A 13,879-nucleotide genomic window follows, 5' to 3' on the forward strand; every position below is an offset into this window, starting at 1 on the left:
AGCACCATATATAAATGAAAACACGAAAATGAGGCAATCCTTTTTTTTGTCTGGGTCAAATGTACTTTTGAGCGTTCGCAGAATCTTGCAGAGTCATTTGAAAGCGACCGCTAGGAATATCTGAATTCTGAACCGGAAAACCGCACCTGAAATTTGAAAGTCGCAAGTGAAAAAAAGCGCAGTCAATGAAGACAAGTAACTGCGGCAAACTGAAAAAAAAAAGTTCGCCCGGGAGCACCAATGGCGCAGTATGCTGTCAAAAAACAGAAGAAGCAAGGGTCCCAGACGCGAAAATCGCCATTCGTTTCCTTCCCGAGTCCCCAGCCTTGCGCTGTCGCCGTCTGCCGAGGCCGAGCCACCGAGCCCGGAGAAGGGGAAGGCAGCTACGCAAACGCAAGGCACCCCCACCCCGTTCACCGCAACCGAAGCAATTAAAAAGAGGCGGCTAGAAGAGAAGGTGGGTTGGGGAATTGGAAGCAATCAGAGAAAGCAAAGCTTGCTTGCTTCGTCTACCGAATCCCCCCATCTCGCGCCCCTGCGTCTCTCGCCGCGGAGATTCGGCCCACGCCGCCGATGGACCAGCTCGTCAATTTCATCATCCGCCCGCCCAGGTGAGAGCTCCCCCTCCCCGTGCCCCCGCCGCCGTGATTCGGGTGCTGTGGGGTTGGATCTGGGCCGCGCCGGCTAGAGGGTTTTCTGGTGGGGGTGGATGGGCGGTGGGTGCCGCTGCCTCCGCTCTGGCCCTCCCGGGTCGGTCGGGGTTGTAGGGCCACGGCAGTGGGATCGGATTTCGGGGTGGCAGGCGGTCCGTGGGTTGTGCCCCACGCCGCGCAATTTAGGAGGCTGGTCTTGAGCTTATGTAGGATGGTGACAGTGTTTGTGTATGCGCGGCTTGCAATTCGGTTCATCCGGGTGGCTGGTTTTGCTCCTTGTGTGGGTTACCGGATTTGGATGCTCTGGCAATCGGTAGTCTTGTTGTTTTGGTTCAGCTCAGTAGCCGTTAGCTCTTAGTTTTCCTGTGTCTTTTATATGATTTTTAAGTGCAAGTACAAATGCTGTTCAGTATCTTTAAGAATGTGAGAGAGAATGCATGACATGAGGGGGAAGTTATAAATGGACATCCATCTAGATAGTGAGTCCTATTTTAACAGGATTTCTGTTAATGCGTGTATTTTGTCTTGTGAGGCTGGCATACTTGCCAGTGAACTGAGCTCACAAGATACCTATTACCCATGATCAATCCTATGTTAAAAATGGTATTGAATGCATTGCTTTTGTGGTCTTATTGGCGTGGCATCTGCACTCTTATCCTCACTCTTATTGTTATTGATGATGGTCTGCCATTTCATTGCATGACAGAGCTGACTACAGTCCAAATGATGATCTATTAGAGCAGGAGTTTATGCTGAAGGGAAGATGGTTCCTGAGGAAGGATTTGGAGGTCAGATTTCCTATATATGCTGCATCATGATGATAACAGACTAAAACCAGTCCATGAACCTCTAAATTTTTTCTCTGTGCTAGTACCTTTTGCACTATTGTTGGGAACAAAGGTCTCATGTATTGTGAATGAGCAAACCTGCTAGACAAACACCAAAATGTTGCAATGCCAGAGTAACTTAGGATCTCATACATTATGTTTACGTTTCCGGATATGCAGGAATAATCAGTATTGTTTGAGGCGATAATAGAATATGTGGATCCATACATTGAAATGTTCCATGGATGTGTGGCAATGTAGATATTGATGTCTAAATGAAAGTTTTCTGCTTGTTTATTCAATATAAATGGGTTAACTGTGCTTTGATTCATGGAAAGTGATTTCTAGTTTGTTTGACTGTAGAACGTTGATATGCAGCAATTGATTTTTGGACATATGCTACCATGGTTGGTGGATGCGATATTTACATGATAGTTACATTCTTTATTTTATTAGCTATTTAACTGCCTCATAACATCTGTCCTTAGTTGCTGTTTTGCTGTGATACTGTAATCTTACACTGAAACTGACCTGCACCCTTTTGTTATTTTGTTAGATGGCTTATACATTACAGAATAATGATCAGAAAGATTAATACCGACAGGGATAAACTTGGGTTCTTCTTCAGTTGGATTCTTTGATTAAATGTTCTCTGTATTTTTGTCCAGGTAAAAAATGGCCAGGGCAAAACGTTGCAGTGTAGTCACTACATGCCTGTTGTTATTCCTGAAGGAAAAGCTCTTCCTTGTGTCATATATTGTCATGGAAACAGGTAAGGCTATATGCACGTCAACATTACAGTATTTGTTAATGTGTGCTAGTGAAAATGGTATGTCACCTATAAGAAAGTCAAAGCCCAGTGCCCCAGTCCTTATACATTTGTTATGATATTTATCTCTTCTGTTGCCTTTGTGTTAATTGATCTACATTATTTATTTTCCAGTGGGTGCAGAGCTGATGCTAGTGAAGCCGCTATTATTCTTCTACCGTCAAACATTACGGTCTTTACACTGGACTTTTCAGGGTCTGGACTCTCTGAAGGAGAGCATGTCACCTTAGGCTGGAATGAAGTGAGTTCTTGTGCTTATAGAGGATAGAAACTAAACTTGTTCTTATTATGAAGATTCAGTTTGCTTGTATAGTTGTTGCATTCAGTCTTTGTAGAAATATGGCCAGGAAACTTGAGAAACAAATTGTATGAAATATTTTGGCATTTGTTGATTTTTATTCAGAAGTATCTGAAGAAACATCATAAATCTTTGTGTAGAAGACTAATCAAAGCTATAGCATGGAGCGATTTCTGTTCGCCACCTGATTATATGTTCCCACCCCTTGACCCCTTTGTTTCTCACTCTTGTGTTCTGAAGTAACATGTCTCTGTCATGGCATATTTTCACCAAGTAAATATCTTAGTAACAGCATATTTTTGTAAATGGTTTTGTTGTTATCAAAGAGCACCTGCTGATGGACTCTCCTTTGTTTAACAGAGAGAAGATCTGAAAGCTGTGGTTAACTATTTGCGAACAGATGGGAATGTATCTTGCATTGGTTTGTGGGGTCGCTCAATGGGTGCGGTCACAAGGTAATTCCTTGTGTTTAAATGAATCTGGTCTTGAAGTAATTCGTGATAGTACTTAGTTCAGCTTAGTACAGCCATAATATGATTTAGGTTTAGACCGCTGTTGGTTGTAAATCTGATTGGTGTGTTTGGCCTGAAGCATTCTGTTGGCCAGGAATTAAAAAATGACATGTCCGACATTCCTAAGAGAATGGACCTTTTCTCCTTTATCATCATAATTAAAATATAAAATAAGGGGAAACTATTAGGATTTTGTCTCCACAGCTCAGTTTTGTTGCCACTGCCAAAGAGCACATATGGCATCCTAGGGGACATATCATGCTATCTTAGCTGGTGGTGCGAAAAAAATCACTTGCTTATTTTTAAGTTTGTACCTGACATTCATCTTCTTTTTAAAACAATATATGTAACATTTCCCTCCTCCATGTGTGTTTCCATGCTTTGAACCCTGCCTATACATCTTTGATACCTCTTAAGGCACATTCATCCTTTGACTCTTATCTTTATTATTTTCAGTCTAATGTATGGAGCGGAGGATCCGTCAATTGCAGGAATGGTTCTTGATAGCCCATTTTCCAACTTGGTTGACTTAATGATGGAGCTAGTGGACACCTACAAATATCCACTGCCAAAATTCACTGTAAGTACAATTTGACGATAAGGACTCGCCATTGTTACTTTTAGTTGATGTGTCGATGGGCTTGTTGGCCTAGGAGTAGGACTATGTGGTTTGCAAACCTCCTGTTGGACTCGTGCATGACCTCTGCAATCTCAGACTCCAATTTGTGTGCCCTATATCTACTAGTGTATCAATTCTGATGCTGCATATCTCTGTTGCTTTCCACCCTTCTGTTTACCACCAGGATTCATAGTTTTAACTTCTAGTTTTTTGAAACTACAACTGTATATCACTTTCAGTTGACTTCTATCTGCAGCTTTTCTTGCATAGAGTATATTAGATTTAATTTTGTGGTACTTCTGCTTGTTGCTTAGGTCAAACTTGCAATACAGCATATGCGAAAGATTGTCAAGAAGAAAGCTAGTTTTGACATCATGGATCTTGATACCATTCAGGTTATTGTTTCTATATATAAAGCTATTTGCTTGCATTAAATATTGATATCGTGTCAGCCATTAGGGTTTTGAGGAATATTTTCTGATATCACACTGTCAAATTTCATGTTGTTCCCAAAACTTGACTTTCAGTATGTTGCATTTTTTTTCCTTGGTCGATGTTTGTTGATTCTCAGCTCTTTCTCAAATATTGTTAGTTGCTATTAGCTACTAGGAGATTTTTTAAAGATATTTTCTTGTCATTTACATTGGATGACTACATCCTACACTGTTAGGTTGGCTTATATACATCCTTTCTTCACTTTTTCCCTTGTTTTCTTCTCACCTCGTGACCATCAGTAAACAAGGAGACTATATAGGCTGTTTCTCTTATGACTGCCCACTAAACTATGCAAGCTTATATTCAATAATGCTGCAACAAATCATCAGAAGTCAGAACATATATAGGCTGTTTGGTGTTGAATAGGATGGTGATGGATCATTAAATCTTAGCTCTGAATAGCACCTGTTTGGTGTTAGGAACTGAAGAGTTTGATTCATCACCACCTTGTCCCTCCCAAGCATAGGCCTTTGTATAATATCGAAATTCATGGGATGGTCCCAAGATGGACTATCTGAAATGCCTCATTTTTCTGGTTCTGCTGTGAAGCCATGCTAATGTGTATTTTCTACCGGAAATGTAATCTTGCAGGTAGCAAAACGATGTTTTGTTCCTGCTTTGTTTGGACATGCAACTGAGGATGATTTTATACTTCCCCATCATTCAGACAAGATATATGAATCATATATTGTGAGTTTCCATCTTTCCCTTCAATGTTAACCACACTTGACCTTTTGTCTGTGAAGTTAGTAATATGTGGTTGTTCCAAATTCTGCAGGGTGACAAAAACATTATAAAATTTGATGGTGACCACAATTCACCACGTCCTCAATTTTATTTTGACTCAATCACTATATTTTTCCATAATGTGCTAAACCCTCCTGAAGTGGCAGAGGATCATTATTTCCTGACACCACATGGTGGCCTTGGTCAGGTAGTATAACAATGTTCTTCACATCTGGTTGAATTGTGTTGGCTTTACTTACCTTAGGTTCTGCTGATAGGGTCATTGGGATACAGAACATGACATAGAGTATAGGTTCTCTCAATCGCCTACAGGTACTATTTGCAAAATTTGATCTTCACTTGTTACGACAAATAGCAAGAAGCCAAGAACCTATGTGATTTGTTTCAGGGACAGCCCATGCGACTACGACCGAAGATGCCATTGCACAGTTGCGTTCTAGAAGGCTCATGAGTAGAATGGAGGTGCGTGTTTCAATTGGTTGATACTCTTAAATGTTTTCTTAAATAAACACTTATGCTTCCAAATACTATCAACTAATTTACTCCGTCCACTTTTTAATACTTTTGCTAAATGTTGCAAGTAAGTAGCTAGACAAGTGGAATTTCTCCTGCCGGAGGGCAGCTTGGCACTTAGCCGCTTGATTGCATTATATAGGAAAAGCAAACTTGGGATACAAGAAGTTCTCAACTACTACAGCATATTCTAGTGCATAAAGTAGATGCTAGCTTGGATGCTAAGGCACCTGAAAACAGCTAGACAGTGAATAGTAAATAGCTAAGTAGATAACTAGATAGATGGGTAAGCACTAGGCTAAACTCTGCCTCAGACCAATTCTCTCCCTCATCTCTTCAAATTTGGCTCTGCCCAAGGATTTGGTGAGAATGTCTGCAAGCTGATCAGTAGTTGAGATGTGATCGGCCTTGATGCTTCCATCTTCCAGACAGCTGCGGATGAAGTGGTACTTGATCCTTATGTGCTTGCTCCTCTCATGGAAGACTGGATTCTTGGCCAGAGCGAGGGCCGACTTGCTGTCCACCTTCAGCTCCACCACCTCGACATGCCTGTCGAGGAGCTCTGCTATCAGCCTTGAGAGCCACAGAGCCTGGGTTGCAGCAGTAGAGGTGGCAATGTACTCTGCCTCGCAGTTGGAGAGCGCCACCACCTTCTGCTTGATTGATTGTCAGCTGACCAAGCAATTGCCGAGGAAGAAGAGTGTTCCACTCGTGCTCTTGCTTGTGTCGATGTCGTCGGCGAGGTCGCTGTCGTAGTAGCCGACGAAGCGAGCGGAGCCGGGCGCCTTGGTGAAGTGCAGACCGTAGTCGAGCATGCCAGCGACATAGCGGAGAATGCGCTTGACAGCTTGTTGGTGCTCCACCGTAGGCCGCTCCATGAGCCGGCTGACGAAGCCAACGGCGAATGCCAGATCGGGGCGAGTGTGCACCAGGTAGCGCAGACTGCCGATGAGGCGCCAGTAGTGTGTAGGATCGACCTCCGCCGCCGTGCTGTGCCTGCTAAGCCTCAGCCGCTCCTCCATTGGAGTATGGGCAGGGTTGCAGCCAGCCCTTTCGCCGATCTCCAGAATCCTCTTGGCATAATGTGTTTGATGGAGGGTGATGCCGGTGGCATCTTGATGCACCTCGACACCGAGGTAGAAGTTGAGGAGGCCGAGGTCACTCATGTCGAAGGTCTTCATCTTAACCTTGAACGCCTCCACCTCTCGATCCTCTGCGCCGGTGATGATCAGGTCATCGACGTAGACGCCGACGAGCAGGACAGAGCGTCCACTGCCCCGCCGGTACATCGCCGCCTCGTGAGCACTTTGCTGGAAGCCCATCTCCTTGAGTGTGGCATCCAGCTTGGCGTTCTAGGCGCGCGGAGCCTGCCGCAGGCCGTAGAGGGCGTTGCGGAGGCGGTAGACCTTCCCCTCTTCTCCGTCGACGGCGAAGCCGGGCTGCTGCTGCACGTATACCTCCTCCTTGAGGTCGCCGTTGAGGAGGGCCGATTTGACATCCATGTGATGGACACGCCAGCCTTCTTGAGCCGCCAGCGCGAGGAGGACCTTGACGGATTCCATGCGCGCCACCGGAGCAAACTCGTCGTCGTAGTCCACCCCTTCTTGCTGGATGAAGCCACGCGCCACGAGTCTTGCCTTGTGCTTGGTCACCGCGCCCAACTCATCTTTCTTGAGCTTGAATACCCATTTTAGGGTGATGGGCCGGTGACCGGCAGGGAGCGGCACCAGCTCCCAGGTCCGGTTCTGCTCCACCTCCTTGAGCTCTTGCTCCATTGCCGCCCACCATGCCGGATCATCCTTGGCCTCGCGTAGTTGGTAGGCTCGCCGGCGTGTGTGAGGTGAAGCTCGGCAAAGAGGCGTTGAGGCGGCGGAGGCGGAGGATGGTCGCCGATGATGTCCGTCATCGTGCGGTATCGCAACGGCTCGTCGTCGTAGTAGGCGTCGAGTCTGTCATCATCATCCTCCAGTGGAGTGGCAAACTCCACTTGGTCTCCAGCCACAGCTGCTGCCGCTGGTGATGCCGGTGAAGTAGTAGGAGCAGCAGGGGACGCTGGCGTTGGCGTTGGCGACGCTGGCTGGGGTGCTGGAGGAGCGACCGCTGCTGCCGATGTCCCTCCGGGCTCCCCCGGATTTGGTGACGGCGAGCGCGGTGCAGAGTGTGATGGCGCCGACGATGTAGCTCCGGCCGCCACTGGAGAAGCATCTTGTGCTCCCCCGGCTCCTCTAGTCTCCCAGAACTCGACGATGAAGTCGCTCTCCGCTGCGGCCGAGCTGCCGGCGTCCGGGGTGGACCAATCCCAGCCACGCCCTTCGTCGAAGACGACGTCACGGCTGATCCTGACACGCTGCGTTGCAGGGTCCAGGATGCGGTACGCCTTGGCTCCCTCCGCGTACCCGATGAAGATGCCGGGTTTGCCGCGATCATCCAGCTTGCGGAGCTGCCCCAGATCGTTGGTGTAGGCGACGCAGCCGAATGTCTTCAGGTGGCCGACCGCCGGCGTGCGCCCGTGCCAGGCCTCGTAGGGGGTCTTTCCCTGCAAGCTCCGCGTTGGTGAGTGATTAAGCAGATGGACTGCCGTCATCACCGCCTCCCCCCCAAAACTTGGCCGACATCCTCCTCTGCTTCAGCAACGCCCAAGCCGTGGCCACCACGGTTTGGTTCCGGCGTTCCACCACGCCATTCTGCTGCGGCAAGTGAGGCGCCGAGAAGTGGCGCTGGATACCCTCTCCCACGCAATAGTCGGCGAACTCCGCGACGGTAAACTTGCCGCCGTTGTCGGTGCGTAGCACCCGGAGCTTGCGGCCGCTCTCCTCTGCCGCGGCTTGAATCTTCTTGACGGCGTCCGCGACAACATCCTTGGACGGCAGCAGGACGGCCCACATGAAACGGGACGCGTCGTCCACCATCAGGAGGAAGTAGCGCCGCCCTCCTGGAGTCGCCGGCGTCACGGGCCCGCAAAGGTCGCCGTGGACGAGCTCCAGCTGCTTCTGCGCACGGTACTGGGCCTGCTGAGGGAAGGGGCGCCGGCGCTGCTTCGTCGTGACGCAGGTGTCGCAGACTTGTTCGGCGTGCTTGATCACCGACATGCCGTGCAGTGCACCATAGCCTGCTTGCCGAGCTGGTGTAGCGCTTCGAAGTGGAGGTGGCCGAACCGCTCGTGCCAGCGCCACACGTCGTCGTCCTTCCTCGTGGCGAGGCAAAGTGGCTTCGCGGCCTCAAGATGGAGGACATAGAGGTGGCTAGGCCCGCAGTTCACCTTGACGAGGAGGCGCTCGCGGCGATCCCAGATGCGTAGGACGCCCTTGTCGATCTCCACCTTGGACCCGCCCTCATCGAGCTGGCCGAGGCTCATGGTGGAGTTGCGTAGCGCCGGGATGAAGTAGACGCCGTGCAAGACTCGGTGCTCGCCGGTCTTGGCTTGGAACATGATCGAGCCGACGCCTTGAATCTCCACCCTTGACGCGTCGCCGAACCGCACCGAGCTGCGAACAGAGGTGTTGAGGTCGGAGAAGAGTTCGCAACGGCCGGTCATGTGGTGGGTAGCGCCGCTGTCGAGGTACCAGCCATCCAACTTGTCCTCGCCGAAGCCGGTGTTGAGGAACGCACGAGCCCGGGGTTCGTCGATGTCCGTCTGGACGGTCGCTGGCGACCCGCGATGGCCTCCACGTCGCCGATGGCGCTCTGGAGATGTCGATGGGATTCGGCGGCGCACCGGGCTCCGTGACGGCTCCCTGGGCTGCCACTCCAACTCCACGCGTAGCGCTGCGGCCGTGTTGGCCGCTGCTTGGGCTATTGCCACTGCCTGCCTGGCCCCCTCGATCGGCTGCGGCCTCTGCGCGGCCAGGCGCTCAGCGCGATCGGCGCCAGGATTGACCACCACTCCTCCGCCTGTGTTGGCGGCTGCGGTGGCGGCTGCTGCTCTCAGGGCGCGCTCGCTGGAGGTGGACATGGCCTCTGCTCTCTCCTAACCATGTTCCAATACCAATTGTTGCAAGTAAGTAGCTAGACAAGTGGAATTTCTCCTACCAGAGGGCAGCTTGGCACTTAGCCGCTTGATTGCATTATATAGGAAAAGCAAACTTGGGATACAAGAAGTTCTCAACTACTACAGCATATTCTAGTGCATAAAGTAGATGCTAGCTTGGATGCTAAGGCACCTGAAAACAGCTAGACAGTGAATAGTAAATAGCTAAGTAGATAACTAGATACATGGGTAAGCACTAGGCTAAACCCTCACTAAATGTATTTTACTGGGCAATCATTCCTTGTATAAAAATGACCAAACAAAACATCCCTAACTTATATCTCAAGCACAAATAATGGGCGGACAATGGAGGGAAAGGAAGAGATAAGGGGGTTATTTTGGCACAATATCCTCAGTAACCAGATGTTTCTCCTTATGCATTGTTCTCTGTTTTAATGAGGTAGCAAGCGTGGCTTCCACTTTTTATGATTGTTTTTGCAGGTCCCATCTGGTGCCACCACTGAAGATAGGGCTGATCGAACTGAGGTACTTTCCCCTTTAGGATTAGGATTATGCATGTTCTTTCTTTTGTAACACCGAAGTTTCTTATCTGATCATACCTAACTGTGACTTTTTACAGTTTGAAAGCAAATCACTCATACTAATCCTAGAACCATTGCAATTTGGAAGATATAACATGCTTGATTGCCATCAATTACTGGCATACTGGGTCTGACAAAAGGTGTCATCGAAAATTTATAATCCAGAGCGTATGGCATGACTAATAAGAACTTGTATCAAATTTGTAGTATTTAGGGAAGACATGAGAGGTTGATGCGTTCAAGTATGATGCTCTAACAGGCCCATATGCAGAGTGCGTTGCACCACACATCTTAACCATTATAAAGTCCAGCTTCCTTTGTAGTTTCTACCTTTTCCTGTTTTGTGTAGTCCTTGCTTTCTGTGTATTCCTTGCTGATTGGCCTGAACTTATTAGATTCCAAAAACCATGCACTTGAACAGTTACTATATGAAATGTAAAGTATATAATCAGTATTGAGTGTGCAGTGCGCTACATATGAAATTTGAAATGCAATATGGAATTTAGATGCCATTTATCTCAAAGTTGTAATTATAATTAAAATGGGCATTAGACTTCATTTGTTGTGGTAGTGTTATACCAAATTCATCTGCTTCAAGAACGTGCGTGGGCTACCTTCCAATTTCATATATTTTGCTGATACATTTCAGTGGAAATGCTTTGTTCTGTCAAATGCTAATCTTTGCTAAGCTAGTTTACACCTATTGAGCATGACCATACAGATTCTTACTCGGTTGCTGTCTGAACAGGGTTTGGATAGTGATCTTGGTCCCTCCTCATCTAGTGTATCAACAGCAACTCCTCCCAATGGCCGCAACGGAAGGCTGCTGACTCCAACCTCTGATGATGGCGAGTATGTGGAGTACTCATTTGATAGCATGTCAGATATGCCTTACACCGTGGAAGACGAAGATAGAGTAAGTCATACCTCAAATTCCTTATTCGGAGTCATAGTTGTGCCGTTATGCTTCACTTTCTTGTGTAGTACCTTATGACTTCTATATAGTTCAACAGAGGGTAAATATAGAATCTGGAGCTGGGTGCCTGGATCACTGATTAAACATAAGGTCATACCGTGATAAGTTCTTACTAATCTTTGGTCCAGTAATGACAGTACACTAATTAGAGCAGCTCCAACAGATGTAATATCCAGCTTCCAATAGCAATATTCGGAAAACCCAGGCCAAATACGCGCTCCATCAGCTTCTCCATCAGGCCCTTCAAAAGTTTGGACGCCCAAAACGCTTCTCTCACTTTCCACCTGCGGAGAAGCTTTCCTGCTTCCCAAGACTCCTTACTGCACATCGTCTTCTTCCCTCTCCGTGCTGCGGTCCTTGCTGGTCTGGGTGTCCTTGCGTTGAGCATCTGTGTGAGTGTGCCTCCTCACAGTGTTGCTCGTGCCCACCCTGTCTGGTCCCTGGTCCCTGTGAGCCCTGCCTGCCAAGTCTGGCTCTGGCACCATCCATGTGCCAGGCTGGAGTGAGACTGCCGGCTACGGGCTGCCACGCTTGTCGATGTCAAGTCAGGTCGGGCCCATCTGCGTATCCTTGGCAACTGCATGGATACGGTCTGCCTGTGCTGGAGTGACGCTCGTGCTTGGGGTTCCATCCTTCCGGCCCCAGCCCCTTCATGTTCCTTCTCCATGTGAGGGAGATTGATTATTGTGCTGGATTTGATTTGGCCGTGAGAGTTCAAGTGATGAAGCTGGGCTGTTTGGTTCAACTCCAAGCAAACTTACCTGGCGCGCCGTGTGTTCCTAGCCGTCCGATTTCGGTCGCCTGGGGTCTGGATCGTTGCCTGGCCGTGAGTCTGCCTGGGAGGGTTCGATCCAAACAGCCCTAGAAAGTGAATAATGGAGAACTGCTGGAGATGGTCTTAAGGACTATTGGTGCAAACGAGCACTCCGATTTGAAATGCGGATCTTAGCACCATGAACTTGATGACTTAGAGCTGTTGGGTATGTAGAGAACTTTGTTGGTAGCACTTTTAGTGTGGTACTATATATCTCATTCATGTGCAAATCAATGCCTTAAGGACTACAAGGATGAATGCTAACATGCTGAATGTGCTTTTTTTTTTAAAGATTCATCCTTTTTTGTTTCTAAGCCTATCAATGTTGAATCTTGTCTTGCTGTGCTAACATGCAGATGCTGATGCAAGCAATTCTGGAATCACTGAAAGACTATGAACAGTCAAATACAAAAAATGTGCAATCCACTGCATCTGATGCTGCACCTAAAGAGAACGATACTGTAAAAGACTGCAATGGTGTGGCTGCAGCAGCATCGGAGCAAGATTCCTCTGTGTCATTTGATGCTCCTGGCAAGCATACGAATGTCTACAACAGTGGAGAAAAAGTCAGTGAAGGGCAAAGTACAGATTGCGACGCTGTAAAGAACAGTGCTTCGGTCTCTGCTTCTGGTTCTTCAGAGCCCCTGGCATCAACTCAGATGACCAATGGAAAACCTGCTTCGGCAGAATCCCAGAAAGTTACTCAGAATGCCAATGGAGAGGACGGCACAAGGGCAACTTTGGTAGCTCAGAAGAGCCGGACGGGCGGCCTGATAGATGGTTTGACACAAAAATGGGGTTCTTTCTTCAAGAACAACGACTAAGACGAGGAAAATGATTCCCTTGACAATACGTGTCCCGTTGTGTTAATAGTAACAGAGTTGCCGTTGGCTGATGTCCAACTTGATTGGTTTTACATGTAAAATGGAAAGGAAACAGGTGATTTCAGGACGTTGGTGTGTATATAGAAGTAGGAATTGTAGCGCCCCCCCCCATTAATTTGTATCATCTCTCAACGTCCACTGTGAATTGGCAAGCCCCTTCTTCTTGCTAATGTGTTGTAACATAATTTGAAAGCCGATTACTTTGTAGGGTTTTATATTTTTGTTTATAAAAATAGTAAAGGGTAATGTGCCTCTTAATGTCGATTCGAATTCTCTTATACAGTATTAATGGGGTCAAATAAATATTGTATTTACGTCCGTGATGCCCAAAAAAAAAACCATTGTAATTTGTTCTGCATAAATTTATGTATGGTACTTCGTCTTGGACTTGGGCAGCAAACTGAAAGCAAAACGCCGGTGATCTATTGCCATCCGCCACCCCGACGTTTGTTTGGTCGGTGATCAAAACTTATCACGTCTAACCTTTTGTAAACTGTTGTTGTCAGAGAAAGTTCGGCGAACAAAATTGAAGCCACACTTGGGTAAAGTTTGGCAAGAAAATGGATCTATGATGTGGGACATGGTGTTAAGAAAGTGTGACACACCGTAGTTGTGGTAGCAAACTAATTAGCTATCAGAAAAACTGTGGCATGACACGTTTTGGTCACGACCCAAACATACCCTATCTGGGGAGTCTAGCTTCTCGCCGATACAGAGTATACGACGGTTGACGTCGGAGCAGACTGGTGGGAATGGGTCATTGCACTCGCATTCTCTGGAACTGGAAGACAATATGGGCTCGCCGATATGAGTATACGACGCTTGACGTCGGAGCAGGCTGGTGGGTATGGGTTGTTGCACTCGCATTCTCTGGAAGACAATATGGGGCACCGAGGTGTGGCACGATCTGGTAGCAGGCCCGTGTAGCCGCACTACGCTGCCTCACTCGCAGCGTTCATGTTTCGTTCACACACAATGGTGGATGCATCCAGTCACGCGCGGTCACGGTAGGAGCGGGCACACTCGCCGTTGTGCGCGTGCGCGTGCGCGTACTGGGTTTGGACCCAACCAACTGAATCCCAACGGACGGGACCGGCCACTGCCCCGCCCGCGCCCGCGCGGCCGCGCCTTTGCCAGTGCCCC

The 13,879-nt window shown here is 48.0% G+C and overlaps 1 protein-coding gene across 1 annotated transcript; it reads left to right on the forward strand.

The window, feature by feature from the left end:
• The first annotated feature begins 217 nt into the window (after nt 1-217).
• LOC136544701 (uncharacterized) lies at nt 218-13,082 on the forward strand. Its single transcript, XM_066536769.1, has 14 exons — nt 218-611; nt 1,360-1,441; nt 2,149-2,252; nt 2,424-2,550; nt 2,968-3,062; nt 3,576-3,699; nt 4,053-4,133; nt 4,825-4,923; nt 5,012-5,167; nt 5,238-5,292; nt 5,369-5,442; nt 9,962-10,006; nt 10,811-10,978; nt 12,209-13,082. Exons 1-14 carry the CDS (start codon nt 574-576, stop codon nt 12,674-12,676), a joined length of 1,716 nt encoding a protein of 571 aa, XP_066392866.1. The 5' UTR covers nt 218-573; the 3' UTR covers nt 12,677-13,082.
• Nucleotides 13,083-13,879: the final 797 nt, after the last annotated feature.

The sequence above is a fragment of the Miscanthus floridulus genome, chromosome 1 (genome assembly GCF_019320115.1).
Source record: "Miscanthus floridulus cultivar M001 chromosome 1, ASM1932011v1, whole genome shotgun sequence".
NCBI classification, from domain to species: Eukaryota; Viridiplantae; Streptophyta; class Magnoliopsida; order Poales; family Poaceae; genus Miscanthus; species Miscanthus floridulus.

Bases quoted from the DNA above. Each gene is read 5' to 3' on its own strand.
- LOC136544701 (XM_066536769.1), top strand. From the start codon at position 574: ATGGACCAGCTCGTCAATTTCATCATCCGCCCGCCCAG. The intron at 3,700-4,052 runs GTAAGTACAATT...CTTGTTGCTTAG, and splicing joins ATCCACTGCCAAAATTCACT to GTCAAACTTGCAATACAGCA. The intron at 5,168-5,237 runs GTAGTATAACAA...TTCTGCTGATAG, and splicing joins CACATGGTGGCCTTGGTCAG to GGTCATTGGGATACAGAACA.